Below are 26107 nucleotides of genomic sequence, written 5' to 3' on the forward strand. Positions count from 1 at the left end.
GGAAAATACTGGGGCTCTGAAGTAAGGTAGTCCCAAGTTTGAGTCCTGGTTCCTCTGTTGTCAGTTGCATGCCCTTAGGCAAATTATATTCCTCTTTGAACCTCAGCTGAAGGCTTAGTTCAGTATTTTGTGTAAAACGAGAACAATGCCATGGACTTGGCAGGGCTGTTATGGGAACCGAATTAGATGACATGTACAAAGCACAGGTACCTAACATGATGGATGCTCAGTAGATGGTATCCCTTGGAAGTATAATTATTAACAGACAAATCTAAAATACTCCCTTTGCTTCAGTGTTTTTGTATTGAAAGCACATGCCTAAGTTTCACAAATCACTTTCCTATGAATGGTGTATTTTTTGGTCCCTGTTGACTAAATGCCGATTCATAAAGGCATTTCTAGTTACAGTCATCACTTTCCATGGTTCCCCTCATTCACAGTCATCTCATCAAATCTCTTCTTTGGTTTTTTTCTTTTAGTTTTTAAGCAGTTTCAAGCCCCCCTCCCCTCTTTTTGTCCCCATCCCCTCCAGGTCTTGCTCTGTCCCTCTTGCCCCTCCATAGTCAAACTGCCTGGACGGGCTACCAACTGTTGCTCTCTCCACTTACTTCTATTCTGGTCTCCCCTCTAACACTTCCTCCAAAAGGGTCCACCTGAAATTATCCCTCTGCTGTCAAAGTGGTGGGTCCTGGGGAACTGCCTGGCTTCTCAGCAACCTTCATCACCAGGAATCACCACCTCCTTTTGAAAACATTCTTAGGCTGCACAGAGTCCGACTGCTGGCTTTCTTCCCTCACCTCTGCTCTTCTTCCATCTCCAATTCTTCACTATTAAGGTTCCCTGGGGCTCTCACTGACCTTTTCTCTTGGCCAATCTTGTCTGTTCCCATGGCTTCTACCAGCCTCTGTTAAATTTGCTCCTGATAGGCATATCTTCTGAACTGCAGGACCACATTCATTCGACTCCGGGTACTTCCCCTTGGATGTCACACAGGCTCCACACAGTTCATGTGCCAGACATAAAAATCTTGACAAACCCGAGGGGGTTCCCTAGTTCCGTAAATGCTCCATTAGTTCATCAGGCCAGAAACCTGGGAGTAATCCTTAACTCTTCTCTCCCTTTCATCTAACATCCAGTCATCAATACCTATAGACAGCCTTCTAAATATCCCTGGAGTCACCCTTTTCTCTCTGTTGGAGCACCTTAGTTCAAGTCACTGTCATTGTTCCTCCTGTTTAAACAGACTGGCCCACCTCCACCTCTGTACCTTGCCATGCCACTCCTCGGCTTAAAATCTTGTAACGCTTTGCAAGCCCTGCGTGATCTACTGAAGAAATAATGAGTGACTAGGTGAATGGTAGTAAAGTTGCAGTGTATTCCATTCTGTTTACCCTCCCTGAGTTTGCTTGGCTGGTCCTATACAGGGGGTGGCTGGGGAATTTCCAGTTTTACTATTATAAATAGAATTGCTAAGGGCATCATTTTATTTTTGCCCACTTCTGGATGATTTCCTTGGGATATTTTCTTAGACACAGAATTATCAGTGAAAGGGTATGATTAATTTTAAAGTTCTCATTATCACTGCTTGTTCTCAGAAGGCTTGGGCCAATGTTCAGCGTCATCTGCAATGCTTACGAGAGCCTCCCCCTTGTGGTTCCACAACTTTTTCATTTCTCAGTTTTACTAGGTTTAAAGAAGAATCTTTCAACATTGCTAAAAATTTGCATTTTCAGGTGATGATCTATTATGTATATAAACTCCTAGGAAGAATATTTGAAGTAACACATTCTTAAATTTGCAAACAGTTCTCCCTTCTCTTTCATTTTTATTCAGAGAGTTTTGGTTTCCTTCTGACCAATTCTTAAAAGAGGCATGCCTGGTGTGGGAGGGATATTTTTCAGATGTGTCAGAAAGTTCTCTCTGCTGGGTCTTTCCTGCCTATGATGGGCTCAGGATGAAGTCCCCTGTATCTCATCATAAATTCAACAGAAAGAACACCCATGCAGTCAGAGACCGAGGGGGATCCCACAGGTGGTCAAAACATGACCATTCCTGTAATGGAACTGCTTGGCTTTTTGACTCTGCTTGATCCCAGTTTCTAAGCACTCCATTCAACACATTTTTGTAGGTTAATTGAATTACAAACTTTTTATTCAATATGGAATGCCTTCCGTGAACATAAAAATAAGCTAGTTTTTTTTACTTAGGAACAAATATTTGAAATTTAGTTTTAGAGGTATGTCTATGACACAGGGATCCTGATGAGAAGAAGGGGAAGGGGGGCAGTTAGAAAACAAATATAATAAGAAAATTACCTTGAGCTGGATATAGAATATAAGGTAAGATAAATAATGAGCTATTGAGAAAACAGAAATATTGTGAAATAATTATGTGCTTTATTAAAGGAAGTGCCGAATGGTCTTTTTTATCTAGTCTCAAGACATCACTATGTAACAGAAGGATCAGTTACTGTCACCATTTCACAAGTGGGACAAGTGAAGGACTAACAAATTAAATGACTTTCCCATAAGTGACTTCTCTAAGCATTTCTCTGATGTGTCATACTTTTTTTTTTTTTTTTGCTGTTTGTTCAAAGACACAGTATGAGAAGGAAGAGCTGACTCAAGGAGCAAGGAGCACTTGGGTAGCTCCCACATTTCTGGGCGATAATTCCCCTTCTGGGATCTGGATCCATGGATTCTCTGACTTAATTCTAAAGCAGCCCAAAGACACAGCCATTTAATTCAGCAAACTACTTGTCACTGCTTAACAGAAATTTAGGCAAATTGGTTCAAGGAACTATCTGTACATGACTAGTATTTTCAGATTAACTTTGAAATGGGATTTTTTACTATATTTATGAATACAAGCAAAACATATTTCCAAAGACAAAGGTTCTGGTGGATTGACAAGGGTCCACAAGAGTAGAAATAATTTGCAGAATCATCCTCTGGAATACTAAAAGACTGTGAATTTTAGTACACTAAAATTCCCAATGTGTTCTGAAATCTCCAATAAATTTTTAAATTGAATTGAAGGAATTTTGAAAATATGGTTCTCCCCCCACTTTTGTTTTAGCACTGAATGAGGGTACAACATGAATTAAATTGATACTAACTTAGGGTTTTTGTTCTCATAAAATAAAGGGTGTATAAATCCATTCCACTTGAATGCCCTGCAATGGATAACTGTCAAATAAGAGTAAATATGAATGATATCTTGTCTGTTCCCTCTTACTAGTGTATTTTCTCAGAGTCCAAAAGCAGTCCTATAGCCAAATATCTCTCTGAGTTCAAATCGCCCCACAACCATTTAATTGTGGTAACTACCTAGTAACCCAGGGAAAAATTATTCTGTTTGGGTGAAGCTTTCATAAAATTAGGATCCTTTCACACTTATTCTTAAACTTTGCAAGTGTCATAAGCTTGTTATCTTGTTATATCTTCTGGTCGGGAGACCATTCCAAAAAAAAAGACCCCATTTGTCTTCAACTGTGATACTCTCTGTTTAGAGACCACTAGCTATTTAAAGCACAGCCCAAGTGCTCCTTGATTTATTGTAGGGGTGGGAAAGGACGACTCTCCTCCTAACATGAATAAGTATGATTTGTTAAGTTGACCAAAGAATACAACACACAGCATTTGGAGAAGCTTTTGTATTTGAGCTTAAGGTAAATTCATATTTCAGGCAATTATAATGCATAGAGTCAGCTCTCTTCTCTACAGTGTAGATGAATTAGGAGAGCCCAGCTTTGGGAAAGACCAGGTGTGGAAAACATGGCTGAGTGGAAGATATGGTCCTCTTTTTATGTGATGGGGCCACCAGGTACTTTGGTTTTATTCTAATAGTGAGAAGAAACTCCCAACTCTGCTTAAGTAGCAAAAAACATTCAAAGATAGGGAAAAAAAAAAAAAAAACTGTGTAAAGTCTACATCTTACAAGTTGGTTGGGTGGAAGGAGACTGCCTGTAGGGTGGGGTGGTCCTACTGTTCACTAAAGCTTCACACTGTTTCAGTGTTGAAGTTGGGCCAAACTGTTAGTCGTTGAAGGGAGCTTAGGACATACGTGGTGAAAACCTCATTTTACAGATGAAGAAACTAAAGTAAGTGATGTGATTTGTGACAAGCCAGGTGGAGAAGCCACCAAACTGCTAACGCAGAAAGCCCACATCAGAAGAAACAATGGCAAATGTTCCATCTGAGAAAGAAAGAAAAGATTTTCTATATAAACCATGTCTCTGCCTGAGGAGAACACTTGTGCCCACATCATACCTCATCTGGCTGGCCGGGGTTGCTGGTCACTTCACAAGATGGCTCTTTTACGTGTGTCTTTGTTCTGTCCTTCAGAGCCTGGGATGATACTCCTCTGTAATCTGATAAGCTTTCTTGCAGCCCTTACTAGCAGGTGTCACTTGGCAATTCTGCCCCTGGTTTTCTGGCTGATACTATAATTAAATTACCCACAATATAAATAAATTCACCTTTATCCCAGCTCACAACAATCCACCTACTGGGGACAATACTCCTTTCTATTATCCCCAGCTCTGGCTCCTAGCAGCTTTGTTCTTTTTTTCACAGGACATGTCTTCTTTACTCTTTTCTGCCTGCTCCCAAATGAACTCTTTCTACAACTTCCAAATCAGCTCCCCACCATAGCTGACCATGTTGTGTCTGAAGCACTACTGGATGCTGCGTCTCACCAATCCCAGTCTGGACTTCACTGTCTTGCATTACATTTATAGCAACAGCACTCTCTCTAGCTTTCCTGCTTGTAGTGACCATGACCCAGTAAATCCACCCTCTGCACTGATGGTAAGTGTCTGTCCTAAAGGAAGACTTCCAATCAGGTCATTCTCTTGACCAAAACTTTCCAGAGGTCACCCATCATCTGAAGAATGAGATCCAAACTTCTTCACCTGGGCTTTTAAGGCGCACTCAAGCTGGATCATCATTCCACTAGAGTGCCAGCCAACTGGTTGCCATAACCTGTGCTAGGTAGTGCAGAACAAAACCCCTGCCCACACTAAACTTTTCTCTTCTAGGAGATGGATATGGGGTAGAAACCAGTCATGTATATATTCTCTGTGTGTGCATGGGTGTGAGGGGCCATGAAGCAGAGAATACTCTGGGATAAAAGAGGAATGGCATCTAACCCAGATTGTGAGGGAATAAGATTCTAGGGACATAAGGTTGTGAGTCAAGTTAAACATTTCAGGAAAAGTCACACAACTTGAAACGTGAGAAGGGAATCAAACAAGTGAGAGGAGGGATGGTGAGTGATAGTGCACAGTTTCAAATGGTGGATGTAGCATGTACCACCTTATCTCTGAACTCTTCTTCCTCCAAACTTGCCCATACCACCTCCTCCTCAACATCCTTCCTTATTTCCCTCTTGTTAACCTTTCCAAGTTTTCAAAGTTCATCTCCACTGCCATACCCTTGAGCTTCATTTAATAATCTAGCTGGACCTCCATACCACTGTTGCAGAGTTGCTCAGTAAATACTCACGGAGTGAATTTCTACTGCCACCACCTATCTGTGGTCTCTAGTACCTTGTGTCTGGTTTAGGGCGCTGGCCTTAGCTGGCCTTCTTGTCTTCTACCTCTTCGATACATTAAGTGGACTTCTTCCTCTTTTTTAACCATCACTCAAGTCTATGAGATGAATCCCCTCCAATTACCTCCGCTTACTCAATTCCACCCACCCTTCACGTTCCAGACCAACTCCATTTCTTCTCTCACGTGACCCATCCCTATCTGCTCTCTCCCTTCTCCAGCTATCTTTGGTCTTTAGGTTCAATGCCATTCTGCCTCTCTAACTGGACACTAACTTCCTTGGGAGCAGGGCCATCTTCCACATGGCCCACCCCAGCAAAGGCTTGACAGAGTGGCAAGGAGCCACTGACTGGTTTCACATATCTTTATTCATAGCTTTGAGCAGAGAGAACCAAGTTCCATGAAGAAAACTGAGAGGTCACTGGGGAGGAAAATAGACCCATAATAAAGATGAGCATGTGAGCTACGAAGCAGGGGAAATTTATAGGGTCTTGGGAGGAAGGCTTGCCCAGGGTCAAATCCAGTCAGACACACCACTGCATTTTTCTTTTTTTTTGCATTTTTTTTACGCAAGCAGCTTCACTGGAACACTAAAGAGTTAGGGGTTTTTGCCTTCAAATATATAACTTTGCCTCTTTGAGCATGACACTACTGAGTTTCCACTGGAACAGAAAAGGGAAGTATTTTGCAACAAACTCAAAGGAACTACTTAGGATAGTTTTAGTTACATATATGGCTGTTTTTTAGTTTTCTTGTTCTGAGATTACCCTCCAAAAATCAATGATTTGAGACAAAATGTTCCTAGTATGCTTGAGTCCCTGATAAGACTTTAAAAATTACCTGTTTTAGAGACATAAACTTTCAAGTTTCAATAACATCTATACTTGGGGAAACTTCCTCTTTAGCATTTCTTCATACAAACGGTCTGCAGCAATTGGGAAAAGGAGGAGATGGTATTCTACTTTAAAGCTTTATCTCACCCCACCGAAATGGGAGATGTTTCCTGACGACAGTTAGTTTATTAATTTCTGGCAGGCCTCCAGGGTTAAATAGAATTGAATTTACTTAGGGGCTATGCCACAGCCTCATGCAGGATCTTTGCCCTTTGCCAAAGAATAAAAGGGACTCTCCCAGGCAAGTCACATGGAAGCTGGTGTGTAAGGAAACTCAAAAGGATGAGGACCTTCTGTGCTTCCTAACTGACCCCTCAAGAGAATAAACCTGAGATGGAAGTTCCCCTTTGTTATATGCAGTTTCAAGACAGCTATCTTCTCCATATCCATAAAGTGGGAAAAATAAAGTTGAGAAGCAAATCTGAAGTCTTACATTAGAAACATACTTTGCAGGTGCAAATGCTTGTTAATTCAATTAAACCTTCTAATGTCATTTAGGAGCCCACATTGTGACAAATCTTCCTAGTTAGATAGTCTCTAGGAAATTCTACTTTTATCTTTCAGGATTTTTACAAGTCTTACTTCAAAAAACGTCCGGACTCCACGGTAAATCACTCGAGGCCCTTTGAGTTATTGCTAAACTTGCCCTGGCTACTAGTAGCTCCATACTTCCCAGCCCTTACTTCCAGTTCCCTCATTCCTATTTCCTTCCTGTCATCTCGGCCTCAGCAATGTCCATGTCCCTTCCTTTCTTGTTGTTAAACGAGCAGTTCACAACCTATACTCTCTCCCAGCCATCTCTGAAAGTCTTCAGAATCAGGAGCCAGGTAGACAGATGCAAGGGCAGGAATGGCATTTTCTTCTTTGCCTGGTGGCACAACTAGATCCCTTAAGTTCCAATGTCTATAGGTCATAAGTAGGTTACCTCTCCAAACCTCAAGTCTCCCCTTGATCTGGAAACTTCTTCTCCCCTAAAACTGGCTTAGGTCAGTGGAATCTTCCTTTTACAAAAGTGTTACTGTCATCTGCCTGTGATGACCGACTGTGGAGGTTCTGTAGGTTGGACGAGTGGTGGCAAAGGCCAACCGCTGACTTACAGATTTTCCACATGGAGCCCATATGAAGAGTCCAGACTCTCACCTGAATGAGGAGATCGATAGCGGAAGTCCTCTTTGGTCAGCAGCAGGAGCGCTTTGCCATTCATTTCGAATGTGTTGCTGTCAATTGGCCTTAAAGAAAACTCATTTTCAGCCCACTTGAGCCACTGGGCTACGTCATCCCTGCTCCAGTAGATTGGCTGCAAGCCTGTTGGAGAGAGAGCAGGGCAGAGAAAAGAGAAGAAAAGGTCTTATCAGTTGGACCGCTGGTATAAGGAATAAAGATCTCTGAAGAGTTAAAAAAAAAATTGAGTCTCCATGTCTTAAGAGCCCCGATGCTTGATTCTAAGTCCCAGGTTAAAACTCAGGCTTCCTAAATGCTGTCAGACTATCTTTTTCTTTTCTTTTTTTTTTTTTTTTTAAGAGGAAATCTTGGCCCTCCCTTTTCAAGTGTCTGAGGGGTGGTAAGTCTTAAAACCATGCCCCAGGGTCTGTATTAATTCCAGCCTAAAGCAGCCCAGGGGCACAGAGTTAAGACAAACTTCAGCTAGGCTTTGGAGGAGATCTTAGAATCAGAGCTGATCTGACCATAGCCCAGTGCCCTTTTGAAGTGAGAATGTTTCAAAGTTGGCCTTGACCTTCCAGAGCTGCCAAATAATGAAGTGTTCCCTGAAAACTCTTCCAGGAAGACAGACTTACTCAGCCCCTGGGAAACCATCAGGCTAGCCTCTGGGAATAAGAGGGCAAGGTAAGCATGAAAGATCTTTAGCCTTTTTATTGGACTTGCTGATGTCAGAGCTTCCTGGGGAGGTCCTTCTGAGAAGGATCAGAAGAGGACGGTGGGAGGTCTGGAGCCGAGGCCCAGGGTGGCTCAGGTTGGGTCTCTGGGAGCCTGGCTGGGAGTCCTATATTTTTATATTGGTCTGCTGCTGTGGGAAACCTTTGATATATCATTCAAGTGATTAGGACAATGGTTCCCAAAGTTTGAACTAAAGAACCTCTTAGGGTTCCCAAGACTTTTGCTGGATAACTAAGTAGTATAAACGTTTTTTCTTGATAATATTAAGAAATTCTTTGCCTCTTTTTCTCTTTTTTCTTGACCAGATATTGGAATGCTTTAGTGGCTACATGACAAGTGATAGTGCAACAGATTGAATGCAGAAGATTTGAGGATTTAGTTATCTTTTATAAAGTGAGGTATTAAATAGACTTGTAAAATTGCCTAATGCTGCTACTTTTTGCACTGATTTTCTTTTGTTTTAAAAAACATTTTTTAAAAAAAATATATTACTTATATGAATGTACACTTGGCTTACTCTTTTTCAATGTTAATAAGTATTTTTAAAATTCTGTTTTAGTTTATAATATGGCAAATAGAGATAAGATAGAATCCACATGAGTAAAAGTTCTTGGGAAGTCTTCAAAATTTTTTTAAGAATTAAAAGGAATCCTGACAGCAAGAATTTAAGAACCACTGGGTCAGAAGAAGCTAGAAGCTCAACAGAGCTTCATTCTCTAAAAATCCCATGTTATGACTCAGTAGTTCAAATAGAGAACAATGGGATCAATGTTGGCTAAGAGAAGCTTCAGTCTCTCAGTGTAAGTTACTTAAACTTCCTAAGGAGACTCCCTGAGTATGTCATAAAAGTGTCCTTCAGTTAGATCTTGGAAAGAATCCCTTTTACCCTGAAACAGGTATGACAATGAACTGTGTAATCTTCTTAATGGGCTGCTGGAGTGGGGAACAAATGGCTGAGATTCCTTGGAGTCTATCCAGGGGTCTGGGCACGATGTTGGCTCCAAGTAGCTCCTCCCTGGAATATCCTTTTGAAGAAAGGTAGTTGGCTTCCTCTGACTCTATGGAAGTCCACTTAAAGCCAGCCATCTTGTAAGGCACCAATAAAACACTATTGGGCATCAAAATCATTAGAGCCAGGCATTTAAGAGTTTTTCTTTTTTCTTTCTTTCTTTTTTTTTTTTTTAGGGGGGTTATTTTTTTCACATGGAAAAAACCAAGTAGCATTATAGAATAATGAGTAGTATGTGATTGTTTCATGACCATTAGTTTAAAACATGGCCACTAAAGGATTCAAAGTTTTGTTTTTGACTATTGGCTGAGCCAGAAAGCAATGCCTGTGAAAATGGTCCAGGATACAGGAGGCACCCCGCTCTTTACAGTGACCTCAAAAATCCCTATAGGGAATCATAGTGAGGTAGCAGCTGCTCAGCAAAGTCTCAACTTTTGAGCCAGTGAAAACCTTCACACTTCCTACAGCACAGTCCCGTTACAGATGTCTACCTTCCTGTCCTTCACACAAGGAGCAGGAATACACTGGCCATTATGAGACGGGTGGCCAGTCAAGTCAAGCTTGGCCTACGAAAGCCCCTGGTAGAGAGAAGGCCGGAGAGTACAGGATGCTCAGGCCAAGCAGGGAAAGCACGGGGCAGCTTACGGGAAGTGCCGGTGCCAAAGCAGATACAGAACTGAATCCTGCAAGGGAGGGGAAATGAAAGCAAAATGCTGAAGTTTCTGCGGAGGACACGCTGAGATGGAGGGAGGTGAGGAGAAGTGGGTGGGGGGACGCAAGTAGTAATTTGAGGTTCTTTATATTCTATGGAAGAAAATACTCATGAGTAATCTTTTCCCTAAATACAAGAAGAGTCACACACTGCAAAGGGTGCTGCTGGTTAAGAACAACTGTTTCTCTTCTCACTTCCCATTAATCGCTCCCACAGCCCAGTCCTTGAGGCAACCAGGGCCCCAGCCAGGTGGGAACCCCTCACCAGGAACCCACCTGAGGCTCAAGGGACCCAGAAAGTGACAGAGAATACTTTGCAATCCTAGCAGTTTTACAAAAGCGACCCTGATGGAGAAATGTACCTGCTCGAGGCCACTCAATAAATGGATCAGTCAACTGCTCTTCCATTAGCATAAAGAGAGAAGGTGGACAGCTCACTGATCTCAAAAGAGGTCTGCTACACTTTAGGTGTTGGAAGTCAAATCCCAAAGCGATTTCCTTTTTAATTCTACAGAATAAAAAGGTTTGGTATAAGATGTGCTTTGCAATTCTAATGAAGGAAAAAGAAGCCATTCCCTCAAACCTAAGGGCCCTGGTGTGTTAAAGCTTCTAAGTGGAACAGAGAATAGGACCTGGAGGCAACTCTGGTCTAATTGAAACCATTTAATTTACTAAACAGTCATTTATTAAGCACTTTTATACACCTAGCTCTGTTGTAATCACTTTATAAATATTAGTTCATTTAACTGAATGTGCATATAACCCTTAAGATAGGGGCTAAGATTAGGAAACTGAAGCTCAGTTCATTTAAGGGATTTGCTCAAGGTTGTATGGCCCTAGGAACAAGATGAGCTCAGATTCCAACCCAGGCAGTCTGACCCCAGGGTCTACATTCTGGTCCATCACTCTACGTGTACATATGCATTACCCTTCCAGATTCAGAATTGAGACTGGTTTTCAACACCTCTTAGGATTCAAAAAAGACTGAAACTGACTCCTACCTATTTAAGATTGAGATCCTTGGAGGCGTTCTCAAGCTACCAAGAGAACAGAAATATAACGAAAAAAAAAATCTTTAGATCCTCAGAGAAATAGACATATAAATGGGAAGAGGAGGGAGGTATGGATGAGACTCTGCTTTTAATGCCCCCAGAAACAAAGCACTACTTTCTGGGCTGCTTGTTCACTGCACTCAACTGCTCAAAGCACTCAACTGCTTGGACTCTTCACATGACATCACAGCTGCCAGCAGGACAGAGGCTGCCTGAGCAAGGTGAGAGGTGAACAAGTATAACTTGTTGTACGGTTGTCTCCTGAAACCTTGACTCAACATAGTGAAGGAACACAGGTGCTAATGATTATTAGCCGGGGAGCCCGAGACAGACACTGTATTGTTCTGCACCTATATACTACTTCCTGTGCACATAACAAACCCAGTGAAAGCCGTTTACTAAAACCAGCATGTTTAATGCCAATTAATTTTCAGAGACTATCTGAGAAGAATTTTGTGCAGAGGAAATGAATACCTATGATTAAGAAAATCATGCCTAATTCCACTGCACTTTTTTCCCAGTGAGAGTCAAGTCAAGTTCATGGTCTCATACCTTCTGATACACCCAGGCTCTTAAACTTCCTTGATCTCTTTAATTCCATGTTCAAAGTGGGCAGCCACATTCATCAGGGCAATCTTACCCTCATTTCAGTCTTTGAGTTAATGCTTATACTAAAGATGGAGAGTATGCTAGGAGTCAGAAGCCTGGATTTTATTCTCAGATCAGCCACTAATTAACACATGATTCTGGGTAGGCTGCTCAATTTCTCTCTGGCTCAGGGGCTTCATCTGTAAAATGATGGACTGAGAATATGGGAGCTCTATTCCCTTCAGGGATCAGTACACAGTCAGTATGCTCCTATTTTGTTTGAATCTTAAAAACCAAAGACTACAAACTGCCAGGTCCTTAATTTTTCTACAAAATTACTCCATGTTCATGATCATGACCCTGAGATTTTGTAACTTCCTGAAGGATCTTCTGAGTCATGGCAAACAGATTAGTGTTTAAGAGCGTCTTATATTTTCATTCTTGGAAAAATTTGTAAGCCAGCCATAGCAATGATCAACACAGCAGTTTACATCTTTGGAGCTGATGAGATGCTTCCCCATGTTATCACCTCATGTAACTCCTGCAAAGTAGGTTAGGTTCTCATGTCAATAGAACAGATGAGGTAATGGAGACAGCAGATGTGGTTTGAGCAATATGCAATTCAAAGTTCTTTCATTATAGTAGCCACTTAGCAAAAATCATCCTTTATCCCAAACTTTATGCATAAACAGGAATTTGCTCTAGATTCTATGGGAAGGAGGGCAGAATTACAAAGTGAGAGAGACAAGAGATGCTCAGAGATTGTCCAACTCCTACTCTATTTTAGCGATTAGGAAACTGAAGCCTGGAAAAGTTGATGAACTTGCCCCCAGGTGCCCTGACTCTTTCCAACATCCCATGTTCTCTCAAAACCTGACTCGGTGACACACAATTCTGTAACCCTTGACATAGTGAGGACAGCTATCATTTCCTTGCTTAGTCATCCTACCTTTGGATTAAGCATAGGGTCCAAACACAACCTTTGCATTATAGTTTTTAGACCCTTGCCAACCTGCACGTCTCCTGTGAGGATGCTGTTGGGCAGACATTCCTACACAAACTACAGGAATAGTGTAGGTTGTACCTTTCCTTTTCTAAATAATATAGTTCTATCAGTAACAGTCAGCAATTATTGCACACTGACACTGAATCTAGTCATGACAATGATTATTGTTCTCTTACAGATGAGAAAACTGTAGCATGTGTAAACTGAAGGTGGTGCTGGGACAATAGGCCCTCTGGTGCTAACTCTAAACATCCACCATATGACCTCTCAAGTTGCCTAACAGTAACAGCAAGCACAAGAGCTTTCTGTGTGCCACACTATTTTCATAACTCATTAATTTCCACACTAACCCTGTAAGGCAGGAACTATCACTATCCATGTTTTCAAAGGAGAAAACTGGAGCTCAGAGAAGTTAAGTGACTTTGCCAAAGTTCAACAGCCAGGGAATGGAAGACCCAACGTTTGAGCTCAGGTGGTCAGACCCAAAGTCCATATCATTAATTACCTCTGTCTAAGCTTATTTACATTTTAGCAGGACAGAAAGCTCAATTCATAAACTCAAAAAAAAAAAAAAGAAAGAAAGAAAGACAAAAAGGAAAATGTTTCACAGCAGTTAAGACTGCAGGCACTGAGCATCACATGAAATTTCTATTTCTCAGTGGTGTGATCTATACAAGTCACTTAACCTCTTTATGTCTCACTTGCTTCAACAGAAAAATAGGGAAAACTTTCAACATATGAATTAAGTGCCATTGAATACTGATGACATGCTTATCAAATTTTTGGATGACATAAATCCAGTAAAAAGTGAAATCCTATAAATAATAATGATGATATAAAAGATCTGCCCATATCTCCTATAAAGCAAGCATTTAATACATATCGGCTACTGCTTTTCTTCTATTGTTATTACTGATCATGTTTCTTTCACCCTGAGTTGTACTTGTATACCTGGTACTTGGAGCCCAACTGTAGTGTACTGTCATGTGAAACTAATTAAAACAAATAAAAAATTTAAAAAAAAAGAATTGAAAACCTCACAAAAGCTTAAAATTATGCTTGATAATCAATACTGCAGTAATCTTATCTTCTTAGGAATGATCTTGGTACCCAAATGATTACCCATTAATTAACTCAATTGCAACTCATTAATAAGATTAAAAAAAAAAAAGAATGCACGTTAATCAACATTAGACATCATCATTCTAGTTTCCTGCAGTATCTCCAGATTTGAATCTCTTTCTAGGACCATCTCTACTCTGCAGCTTTGATAAGCATCTGCCACCTGAACGGATCACTGACAAAGTGCTGATCTGGGGACACTCTGAAGACACACAAGCCACCTCCTTCCAGATGGATACTGATCAAATGATTGGCTCCCTCCGGGTAGGGTCCTTCTCTTATCAATCTACCTAAGTAGTCTGGTAATTGGACTATGTTTCCCAATATTATTAATAAAACATTTAGAAATTAAACAAAATGCTTTCCTGGTCTCCAGAAATACAACATAAATATAAAATTTATAGCAACCTTACTGAAGAAGATGAGGATGGAGAGCAGGAACAGGTGTCTGACTCCAGAGTGATACCTTTTCCCTAAGTGCTTGAAACCCAAAGGTTTGAAAAATCTGCGCTGAACTTCATCTGGAAATGCTACATCAGGTCAGTTGTTTTACTCTTTCCAGTCTCCCCACTCCCACACACTTTCTATTTCTGGTACCCTTTTCTAATCCTATCATCAGGGAACAATGGCTCATCTTTTTTGCGATTACCTCTTCCATTTTCTGCTCCCTTAAGGGTCACTGTCAAGGGTGACTTTCACCCCTGTAAGTTCTCTGGCCAGGAATCACACATGTCTGGCCTAACAGCTTCAAAGTTACTTATAAGAACTTGGATTTGAATCCATCCGTCTTGGGCTTCAATTCCTTTGTGCCAGTGTGTGCACTACCTGTTTCAGTCTTGTTGGTGGAAGACAGGGAAGAAGAAGTTGGACAGTTCTGCTTTCCCTTTGCATATGTTAAAGTTACCCCATCTGACCCAATCAGAAGGCGATACCATGCTTCTTCTTATCCTGCCCATCACTCATGGTTCTCCTAAGCGCCTCTCATAGTTTTCAGCTCACTTAGTTTTAACATTCTAGATCTAAGAAATTCGCCTTTATATTTTTCTTTTCAGTAACTTGTTTTTTTTTCACTCATTATATACATCTTTTTAAAAATCCAAGCTCATTAGACTGGTACAAAACAGTGGGAAGATAAATTGGCATGATCTTTCTGGCAAACGACTGAGTGATATTTTAAGAGCCCAGTGAATGTTAACTTCTGAGAATCTACCTTAAAGAAATAACTTTGTATACAGAAAAATCTTTCATGCACAAAGATGTTCATTGTTATTTTTAATATCAAGGGTTATTTTTAATAGTGGAAAACTGGGAACATACATCAGGGAATAGTTAAGCAAACTATTAACAACATCTATAATAAAAAGTATGTAACCACTAACATAACCTTTATAAAGAGTACATATTCATATTGAAAACCAAAATAGTTGTGTGTACTCATGTGATCAAGCTAAAGTCATGCACAGAACCACATTATAATAAAACATAAAAATGTTAACAGCAACTGTCACTCAATAGTAGAATTATAGGTGATACTTTTGATTTTTTCTTTTAATTTCCTTATTCTCTCTATAAAGCATGCATTGTTTTTATATTTAAAAAACTCTAGTTAAAAACAACTCATCAGATTCTTTCGTTATCTTCCCCTTCTCATTCCAACAAGTCATATCCAGTTGATGAGTCTGAGTTTCATTTTAGAGAGTGGTAAGCTGTGATGCAGCATTTCAGGTCATGGGATCATAGGAACTTCTCTACACTTTTAAAATTTGCCATCTTTAAGTTAAAAAGCAAAAACAAAAACAAAACACTTGGTCATGTCTTTCATTTCCCTTCCTAATTAATTCTCTTTTCATTTTTACCAAAAGTTCTCATCATTTCTACTTTGTTAACCAATTCATCATTTGTCAATCTTGAGTCCAAATTAGCAGTGCCCCTCACTGCCTCTTCTATATCCTAAGAGATAAAATTTGCTAATCTTTTTCCCCCCACATTTTTTGTTGGTGCATTATAGTTGTACATACTGATGGGATCTGTTGTTTCATAGTTGCACATGCACACAGCATAACAATATAAAGTTGCTAACCTTTGGCACAGATATTAAGAATTAAAATGTGTGTGCATATAGCTGAAGGGGGTTTCTCAGTGACTGCACATGGGGCTAGGCATACAATGGTCCTCCAGTAATGCTAGACTGTACAGTCTAAGATCCCCATTATTAGGTGACCCACCTCCGGGCTAGTTCTGCAGCCTGCAACTGCCACCCTTATCCTTTCATCATTTAATCCTGCTGTGGCTTGAATAGTCAGGACACTTTAGATCTGTGCGGTTCAAAACATTACCAAATGCTTCCATACCCATGTCATCTCAGCAAATCCTCTGTGAAGGAGCTAAAGCCGGAACAAAGACATTTACAGAAGAATCTGAAGCTCAGAGAGGTTAAGGGACTTGTCCAAGGTTACAAAGAGTCTAGGACCAAAATTCCAGCTCCACCTTATCTGTATCAGTCTAGTGAGTTTCCTCTGGGTCAAAGGATATAATGATATAAAAGCCCCTTGCACTCTCAAATGCATTGTAAAAATATAAAGGATTAGGAATAATGAATGATAAACTTGACTTCTCAGGCCTAGGTTAGCTGTAGATCCTGAATACAGTGCCCAGAGAGCACTTTTAAAACTGCACAGAGGGGCTGCAGCAGGCAGGGCTTACCAGCATTCTTCTCCTCCAAAAGGAAACCAAGTATCTTCTGAGTCTTGGAGCTGCTTCCAGAGGATGCATCTCAAAGAGCTCCAGCAGCTCATCCTCTAGGCCTGTCTCTAACCTTGGAAGTGCTCTTTGATCAAAACTGCTTTCTGTACGCAAATTCTGTCACTAGGGAATTGGAAGCTCCAAACCCTTCCTATTTTTATCCTCAAGGTTACCCTGAATCTTAGCACTCAGTTTCTAAGTGGAGAATGGAAGGTTCTCCTCATGTCAAATCTCCAAGAACAGGGATTCTTTATGCTCATGATTAGATCCAAAATCATATACAATTCCCTTGAATTATTTTTTTCTTATAAACTTCATTTTGCAGATTTTTCTGACTTAGCCTCAAAGGGGTTTGGGCAGAAAACCTGTTGACAGATCAGGTGTGCTTTTTAGATCAGAAAACTGGCCCATGGCTTGCAACTGACCCTCACAAACATGATTTTGGAGACTGCTTCTCATTTCCACTTTTGGACAGCAAGCCTGATGTGGTAAGAGACATATAAAAATGGGGCCAAGAGTAGTTCTCACCTTCTCAGGCAAATTCAAGTATGAAATGCAATAGTCCTTATAAAGACTAGCACCATACCAGATACGTGGTAGTGCTGTGCATTTTGGGGGGTCAGGAAGAGAGCACAGCCTGGAGAGCAGACTAATTGTACCTTGCCATGTATCTCAGGAGATCAACTACTTTCTATAGCTCACTTGAGTGTCTGAAGCTGGAGCAAGGTTTCTTGTCAACTGTGTGAAGCTCTCCCAGAACTTTGAGGCCTGTGCAGCACTTGAAGAAGAGGCTGGCATCATCAGGGCCCAGGCTAGGAAAACGGGTGAAGAGGAGACATGAATAATGATATGTAATAGGTGAGAGGGTGGAAGAACAAGGGCTGAGCAGAAGCCCACTCAGAGCCCAGACAAGGGAGAAGCAAGTGAGGTATTTGCCTTAGGTGTAACATTTAAGGGGCACTTTAACCACCATTAAGATAAATATTAAGCAATTAAGATAAATAATAACAGTTTAATGAAACAGTTGGCCCTATGTAATCTATGGGTTCCACATCCATGGATTCAAACAACTGTGGATTAAAAATATTTTTTAAAAACTGCATTTGTACTGAGCCTATGCAGATATTTTTATTTATTCTCTAAACAATACAGAATACCCAGGATTTATATAGTCTTTACATTGTATTAGTTGTTGACAGGAATCAAGAGATGTTTAAAAAGGATATGGGAGGATGCATGTAGGTTATATGCAAATACTATGCCACCTTGGATTTGGGTATCTGCAGGGGTCCTGGAAGCAATCCTCAGCAGACACCAAGGGTTGATTATATTTTAAAAATTAAAGCTAATGCAAAAATTCATGAAGAACTAAGCATCAACAATTTAATTGAAGTCATACTGAAAAGAGAAATGATGGGGGAAGGTAAAGTGCTAATGGAAAAGGGGGATAGATTAGAGCAATACCTCTCAACTTTTGGAGGCAAAGAATCCCTTTGAGAGTTCAGGGAAGAAACTAACCTTCTTTTAAAATGCATAGGCACAGGCTCAGAAATATCTGTCTGCAATTTCAACATTTACGGACCACCTCAAGTTTATGCACGGATCATTGGAGAATCAGTTTAGCATTTTTCAGTATCATGTATGCAAATGAGTAAAAGCATGTGCCTGTGACACAGTGCAAAAACAAGTTAGATTTAAGAAGAGAAATATATACACATATCTCTCCCAATATCTATGGGGAGAAAAACAGAAGAGAGAGGCAGACAGGAAAGGCATTCTCTTTTTACTCTGAAATGGGAGGAACATGAAATTATAAAAGCTACTTTGGGTGTCATTGGAAAGCACACCTGATCTTAAATGGGAGAATGCCCCTTCCTTAGGTATATTAGAAACCATCAATAACATACTGAAAGTTTTTATTCACACCAATAGAGATTCATCACTGCAAATTATCTTCATCTATGAAGAGTGAGGTGATATAGGTACACAAGGAGAGAGAATATTGGAAAAGGTGCTTCTAAAGCAAAGAGGCAAAAGGGGCAGAGTTTCCCATATTGCAGTGCAAAAAGTTACCAAATTTATGCCCACAAGAAGGTCAATTTTAAGAAGGAAAAAAAAAATAAAGAATAAAAATAAATATTAAGAGTCGGAGCCAGACGTGGTAGTGCATCCCTATAATCCTAGCAGCTCGGGAGGCTGAGACGGGAGGATCGTGACTTCAAAGTCAGCTTCAGCAACAGCGAGGCACTAAGCAACTCAGTGAGACCCTGTCTCTAAATAAAATACAAAAAAAAAAAAAAAAAAAATAGAGCTGGGATGTGGTTCGGTGATTGAGTGCCCCTGAGTTCAATCACCAGTACTTCTCCCAACCAAAAAAAAAAAAAAAAAAAAAGAGTTGGATGTTCCTCAAACAGATTTAATGAGCAAATCAAAACCGCTAGTGAAATGCCGGTGTGAGGGTGATTTTGAACCCTCAGTGGAAATGGACAGGGTACAGAAGACACAAAGATCCTGTTGGATGTGCATGATTCACAGAACACGGATGAAGTACTAAGGGCTTCTGAATAAAAGAGAATGAATATCCTTTCTTTCTCCTCTTGCTCTTTTAAGCCACACACAGATGATCTCTTGTGCCCACCACAGCCACAGTCTACAGAACATTCCTCTGCAAAGTGTAACAAGAGTAAAACTCATTCTCATTCTGGACGGGGACCAGCTCAGCCCAATCGCTGGTATGGGAGAGGCTGTCCTTTGTGTGGTTCAGCTGCTCCTGTCCCCTTCCCTCCTGGGCTTCCCTTTATTCTTTGCAAATGTGAAAAAGCAAGCTGCCTTTTCTCAGGACGGAGACAATTCCTGCTATCACTGAACACCAGAGGTGAACGGGAGGTGAGGGAGGTCTGGGAAGGCAGTGGAAGATGGAAGAAGGATGAGAAGTGTTTAACTTTTACAACACTAACTCCAGAAAATATATATTAGGGCCCCCAAGACAGATCGAACCAGGGGCGTACAGCAACTTAAAACACTTCCACAGCAATGCTTTTCTTGAAATGTCTCCTTTTAAGGAGAATTCCACTCCATGCCTCCTTCCTCTCCTCTCCGCTGACTCTTGGGAGAGGAACTCCAAGTGTCTCCAGGGCCCTGCTGGTGGCCTCTGGGTGTTGAGTCAAGTCTCCTCTGAGAGGCCATCTGAGCTGATGCTGAATCAGCATCCAAGGGGCAGAATGACAGCACAGGCAGGATGAAATCATTTTAACAGCGATGCTGACGCCTCATGAAACAAAACAAAACAAAACAAAAAAAAATCAAACTTGGACAAGCAACTGCTATTTAAAGATGATTGTGTTGTATTTGCATGCATGCGCGCGTGTGTATGCCAATCTTCTGTTCCTCATCCCCTCCATCCTTCTTTATTCACTGGGAAATGTCTTCTGTAAATCTGTCCATAAAACATTCTGTTACTAGTTCCAGAGTTGTAAAGGTTACTGATACCCTGGTTGCTGGAGTAGTCCCTTGGAGTCAGGAAAATAAAAAAAAAAACAACAATACAACACAACACAAATTCTATCACTGCTTCAGGCCAGATCAGTGGTCACAAGGACACCTGAGAGCCCTCTTACTCCATCATTTTATCTAAATTTTACATTATTCAAACTGTGGTGAAGCACGACAAATCCTAGGGAAGAGAAAGCTGGTAAAGGGGAAACTTGAAGTCAGTGTGATCCGTTCCTATTTGGCTTTCATAGGCAGTCAGGGAAGAAGCCAAGTGGCCCTTCAGTGTCAAGGATGGATCCTCAGCTGGCAGGGGACCCTGACAGCCAGGACACATAATGGCACAAGATGCCAAAGAAAGGAGTCCTGGACTTACTCTCATCCATAGGTGCTTAGGGCTTACAATTGTTCAAAGGTCCTTTTCATTCTACACCAGACAAGAGCTATAAGTTATGATATGGAGTTTGAGTTCTGGAAAGAGACCTCTGTTTTTTTTTTTTTCCTTTTTTGAGTTGGGAACCTGAGAAAACTGGGAAGAGAATGAGCGGCACATGGCTGACGGTGCAAGCAATGTTCACTCACACAGTGTCAAAACACTATCCCCGGGCTGGGGTCACGGCTCAGTGGCAGAGCGCTGGCCTCGCTCGCATATGTGAGGCACTGGGTTCAATCCTCAGCACCACATAAAAATGAATAAACAAAATGAAGATATTGGATCCATCTATAACTTAAAAAATATATTTAAAAAAACCTCCAAAACAAAAAACATTTTCCCAAGGCCAGCAGAGCTCTAGCTCAGGTGAGGTCTCCAGCAGATTTGCAGGCTGACCACCTATTATCCTACTGCTTATCAAAGCATGCTGGCCACTTTCATTTCTTAGCAAGAACTACGGACTTGATGGGACTATTAAAAGTCTCCTTTAGCCAACTTTTTATAAAATAAAGTCCAAATTCAAATTTGAATCCTGTTTGTATTACCTACTAGCTTAATGACTACAAAGGGTTGAATGATGGCCCCTCCCCCTCCCCACCAAAAAAAAAAAATGATATGCCCATATCCTAATCCCTGGAACCTGTCACTGTGACCTTATTTGAGAAAGGGTCTTTGCAGATGTAACTTAATCAAGGATGTTGAGATGAGATCATTCTGGATTCTGCAGGTGGGCCCTAAATTCAATGACAAGTGTCCTTATAAGGAAACAGAAGAGAGAGAGAGAGAGAGAGAGAGAGAGAGAGAGAGAGAGAGAGAGATAGGAGAGGAGATGGCCATGTGCAGACAGAGCCCAGACTGGAGTTACACAGACAAGAGCTTGCTTTGGTTTTCTGCTACGGAGAATCCTATCATCCGCAATAGGGTGAAATTCCTTTGCCTTTAATACGTGTCACTTTCTCTTGAATTGTTTATATTTCTTTATTAAAAATTTTTGTCTTCACCTTTTGTTTCTCTTTAAAACCTACCTTTTAAAACAGATCCACTTTATATTCTTACTAGTTTCTTCTTCATTTCTGACATATTTTTTTTCTTTTATTTTTTTAAGCCTTTCCTAAGTTCTGCCATTTCATATCGAGGTTTTTTTTTTCTAATTCTAATTTAACATTGTCTCCCCCTTCCATGTTTAAGATCATTTTCTTAATTTCTTTTAGCAAATTTAGAGGTGAGTGACCATTTTGATTGTTCCAAAGACATGTGGTTTGGGCATGCAGGGATGCTCTTCTGCTTCTTACTCTCTTCCTTCTAACTTATAAAAACTGTGTATGGGATTTGACCTCACTACTTTTCTATTACTCATTTTTCATGTGGCATTTGTTTTCCTTGAAATTTTAGGAAATGGCATACTTCCAACTTAACCTGGCTCTCTCTTCAATTTTTTTTTTTTTTTCACGTTGTGATAAAAATATATGGCGGCTGGCTTTCTGAAATCTCTCCCATCTGTTTTCTTCTGGGGAGCTTTCTCCCAAGTTTCTGTTGTACCTATCCTGCTCCATTTGCTTCCACTCCCAGTAGTTTCTCCATAGCACAGGGCTGTCTTGGGAGGTGGACACAGCTGGTTAGGTGCCCAGAACTACACCCTGCAGGTCTCCCACTCTGCTGCTGGAAAGAGCAAAATTACAGGACTACTGCTTTCCACCATTCCTCCACGTTTCCACTGAATACCTCTCAGCTATTTGAGTTTTCTGTTCCAAGGTCCATTGAAAACTGCACTGCATCTTGGGGTTATACTTTTACCTATTTTTGTTTATAAGTATTGCCCAAGGGCTTTTGTTTTGTTATCGAGCTACTGTGCTCTTATGTGAAGCCTCTGAGAATTATGCTATTGTCTGTGCTGTCTTTCCAGACTCTGTCCCAGAATATTTCATATTTCAAAGGACAGCATGCCTCCAGTGTCTTATAAAAAAAAAAAAAAGAGCACCAATCCTCTGTGTCTCTTGGTGAACTGCTGCTATGTATTGTGACAGCAAGTAAAAGAAATGTGATAATTAATCTCAGGGGTCTCTGGACACAGTAAATGGGGTCATGGCCCAAAGTGCAGGAACCACTACATTCAGGAAGCAAAGAGCTCATCCTGAGGGAACATAATGAGAATCAAATGGCTGCGAGGCCCAGGGGGCCCTGGGAGTCAAGGGTGGGAATGCACGGCTTCTCACATTGGAAGAACTAAGGAATGATTTCGGTGAAAATAAACTTTCCCAACGGAGGGAATTTCTGGTGGAGTTTAAAACAACAGCAATAAAGGCACACAACCTTCTGCTGTCTTTCATGTCAGAAATATAAAATTTTTAAAAATTCACAAAAACTTGAGTTTAGTCTGTTGGCTGGGCACTTCAGACCCCCCTAGATCAGTCCCGAGCTCAGTGACAGACGGCACTGTCAAAGAAATATAGAGTTTTAGTCACTGACTTCCACACACGAGCCTTTGGAGGTGCCTGTCAGCTGCTCCTCTCAGAAAGAACCCACAAAACCAGCGAGGTGTGCATCGCCGGGGGCCCTGCAGGTGCAACTGGCCTTGTTCTCGGCTCCAACCTGCCTTTGCACTTTTAACCGCCTCCTTTCTTCATCAAGGTTTTGCCCGTCTGGAAGACCCAGTGCATCCCCAACCTGCCAGTAGCACCAGGGGATGCTGTCGTGGACTGATAATTTTTAAAAACGACTTTTTTAATGCGGCCCTTGGAAACTTTGCAAGGAATGTATCGATTTGAAACACTCAAGCTGAATTATGGAGCTTTGGCAAAGGGAAATAAATCTTTCCTATTCTCCATGCCCGTTGCCAAGCACAGCTTCCAGGAAGCAATGGCTGTCCTTTCTGGAAATGAAGCAAAACTCAAATATTCTATCCCTCTCCCCTGACTCCCTCCATCCCCCTTCGCTGCAATTCACTGACAAAAGCACTTTACATTCATTGCTCATTTGCCTGAATAGGCATTGGAATTAGTAATGCCCAAATTAGTAATGCCTGGCTGCGGCGGCTTCCTAAATAATGAGGCCTGATGGTTTTGGCAGGCCCGGAGGCCCGGGGAAAGCAAGCACGCAGCACGTCATTAGGTTAAACACTCTTCCGGTTTTATAATCAAAATTTCCCCTACAGACCTGGATGTGCAAAAGTAGAAAGAACATGCTTACTGATGCTGGAGATTAACAAGACCAGGAGTCAACGCTGGGGTCGGAAGGTGGGGACAGTGTGCGGGAAAGGGGATTCATGCTGGAGTGTTCTAATGCACATGGCAGGATTAGCACACAAACTTCCTGACATCTGCTGTTTCTTTCATTTAAATCTGGGTGATCATCTCACCTGGCACAGTTCCAGGGGAATTCCCGTCATTACCATCAAAACACAGTGTAGTCTAACTGTGCAGAGTGCTCATCTGTCCATCCCTCGGCTCACTCACCCAGGTGCCTGTCCATCTAACGTAGAAGGCACTCACTGTGCATGGCATCTCCTATTAGGGACAGGGACTGTCAAGGGGATGACACCTGGATTTATGGTCTGATAAGAAAGCAAGGAATGTAAAGAGACGCTTCCCATTAGGGCACTGGTGCACAACCGGGGAAGACTGAAGGATGAGGTGACAGCTTCCCAGACAGGGAGCAGAGCAGATGCAAAGGCATGCATGCATGAAACAGCACTACCAGTCTGGGAAACTCTGAGTCATCCAGCAGGACTAGAACATGAGATGCATGCAAGTGTGTGTTTAAGTGGGGATGGGGTGGAGGCGACAGAGCCTCTCTCCATTTTGATGCTTAATAGGCATGTTAGACTTGATCCCTCCCAAACTGACCTTCAGATAGTGCTCATCCACATCTGCTACTCTGTCTTTCCTGTCTCAAGAATGCCAGCTCCATTCTTTCGATTGCCAAGGCCCTGCACCTGGAGATCATCCTAGTCTTCTCTTTCTTTCACATCCCCTTCCAATCCACCAGCAAATGCTGTGGACGCTCCCTTTCAAATATGTCCAGATCTGACTGCTTTCGTCGCATCTGTAGCTGCCTCAACTAGTGAGTCCCAGACACCATCCACTCTCTCCCAGTCCCTAACTGATCTCCCAGCTTCCACCACTGCTTCCTGATTGTCTATCATCAACACACCTGCCAGAGTGATCCCCTTAAAACATGTCCCTCTTCTGCTCAAAATCCCCCAGTGGCCTCTCATCTCAGAGTCCATGCCGAAGTCCTTAAGGTGATCTTTTGAGCTCAACATGATCTGACCCCCTCTCTGAACTACCTCCCCTATCCTGTTCCAGCCACACTGACCTCTGAGCTGTTCCTCAAGCATGCCAGGCACATTCCTACCCCAGGGCCTTTGTTCTTTCAGCTGCAGTATTCCCTTCCTAGATAGCCTCCCTTCTTAAGTCTTCCCTGGAGATTCCACTCCAGAATCACAAATCTCTGTTCTCTGACTCCTCCTTATCTTCTCATGTTATATTTTCTGTTCTACTACATACCTTGTTTCTTACTCATTTTATTCATTAGAATGTGAATAGATCTTTGTTTTGATTTCTGCTGTAGCTTCAAATGCCTCAAGCAGTTTCTGGCACATTCTAGATCCTTGATGAGTATTTCTGAATGAATAAGAAGCTGTGCCACGCAGAGGAGACAGTGTAGTATAGTGATTAGGAGGGTGGCCCTGGAGTCAGGTGACTGGAGTTTGAATCTAGGCTCCCTCACTTAGTAGCTTTCTGTGCCTCAGTTTCCAACTGTAAAACTTGAGATAGAACCTTCATCAGGAAACCAAGCATTAAACATGTTGGGTTATGTGTAAAGCCCTCAGAACAGGACCTGACATAGATTGAGCACTTGATGAATGCTGGCTGTTATTAAGAAGGGCCTGTCTGCTGTACTGAGCTTAGACTGTATCCTAAGGCTACATGGAGTCATTGAAGGATTTTAAACAAAGGAGTAACATAATCAGATATTGTTTCCAAGGATCGTTCCAGCTGCAGAATGGAGAATGAATCAGATCAGGGTAAGACTGGTACGAGAAGACTGGTCAGAGGCTATTGCAAGAAATGGAGATGACAGATATTGTTAACTTGAACAAAAGCAGAAGGAATGGAGAAAGGATGGGTTCATGATATTATGGGGGTAGAATTGATGGAACCTGGAGATTAATTCAATGTGGAGGAAGCAATGACAAAATCCAGGCTTCTGATTCCTACAACTAGATGGACGGTGGTGCCTACCCACCCTGGTCCACAGGGGCCTGGAGAGGCTAAGATATAGTATGTTTTGTTGAATATGAGGTGTCTGTGGGATATCTAGGTAAAGAAAGCCCAGCAGGCAGTTGATTGGTGCATCTGGTAGTTTAGAGAAAGATCTAAAGATACAGGTTTAAAAAAATAATTTGCTCATTGCCATGATACTGATGGTTGCTGAAGCAACAAGGGATACACACAGGCTTCAAAAGAAAAACATTTAAGAAGCAAGCAATTTAAAAAAGGTGTGCTCTTGAAGGGTGGTGGGTCAGCAGGAGAAAAGAGAGTGTGGGAGTGACCATCTTGTGAGCCAAGACAGAGTGAGCTACAGGCAGTGGTCAGCAGAGAGTCAGGGCA

At 41.5% G+C, this 26107-nt stretch overlaps 1 protein-coding gene and 1 long non-coding RNA gene across 5 annotated transcripts in view; one reads left to right on the forward strand and one right to left on the reverse strand.

Moving 5' to 3' along the window:
* The window catches only part of Etv6 (ETS variant transcription factor 6), a 224002-nt gene that overhangs the window by 42045 nt on the left and 155850 nt on the right, over positions 1–26107 (reverse strand). For 3 of the 4 annotated variants that reach the window (XM_078015227.1, XM_078015226.1, XM_078015228.1), the window contains one exon: positions 7588–7752. In XM_078015227.1, the coding sequence (XP_077871353.1) occupies positions 7588–7752 (165 nt within the window). Of the gene's footprint in view, positions 1–7587; positions 7753–16534; positions 16638–26107 lie in introns of those variants that run through there. The other variant, XM_078015229.1, reaches the window with a different exon arrangement.
* LOC144364927 (uncharacterized) lies at positions 8146–14189 on the forward strand. Its single transcript, XR_013423081.1, has 4 exons — positions 8146–8292; positions 8649–8741; positions 9864–10103; positions 13956–14189. It is a non-coding gene; the product is annotated as an uncharacterized LOC144364927 (long non-coding RNA).

This window comes from Ictidomys tridecemlineatus, chromosome 6 (assembly GCF_052094955.1).
Source record: "Ictidomys tridecemlineatus isolate mIctTri1 chromosome 6, mIctTri1.hap1, whole genome shotgun sequence".
In the NCBI taxonomy this organism is placed as follows: domain Eukaryota; kingdom Metazoa; phylum Chordata; class Mammalia; order Rodentia; family Sciuridae; genus Ictidomys; species Ictidomys tridecemlineatus.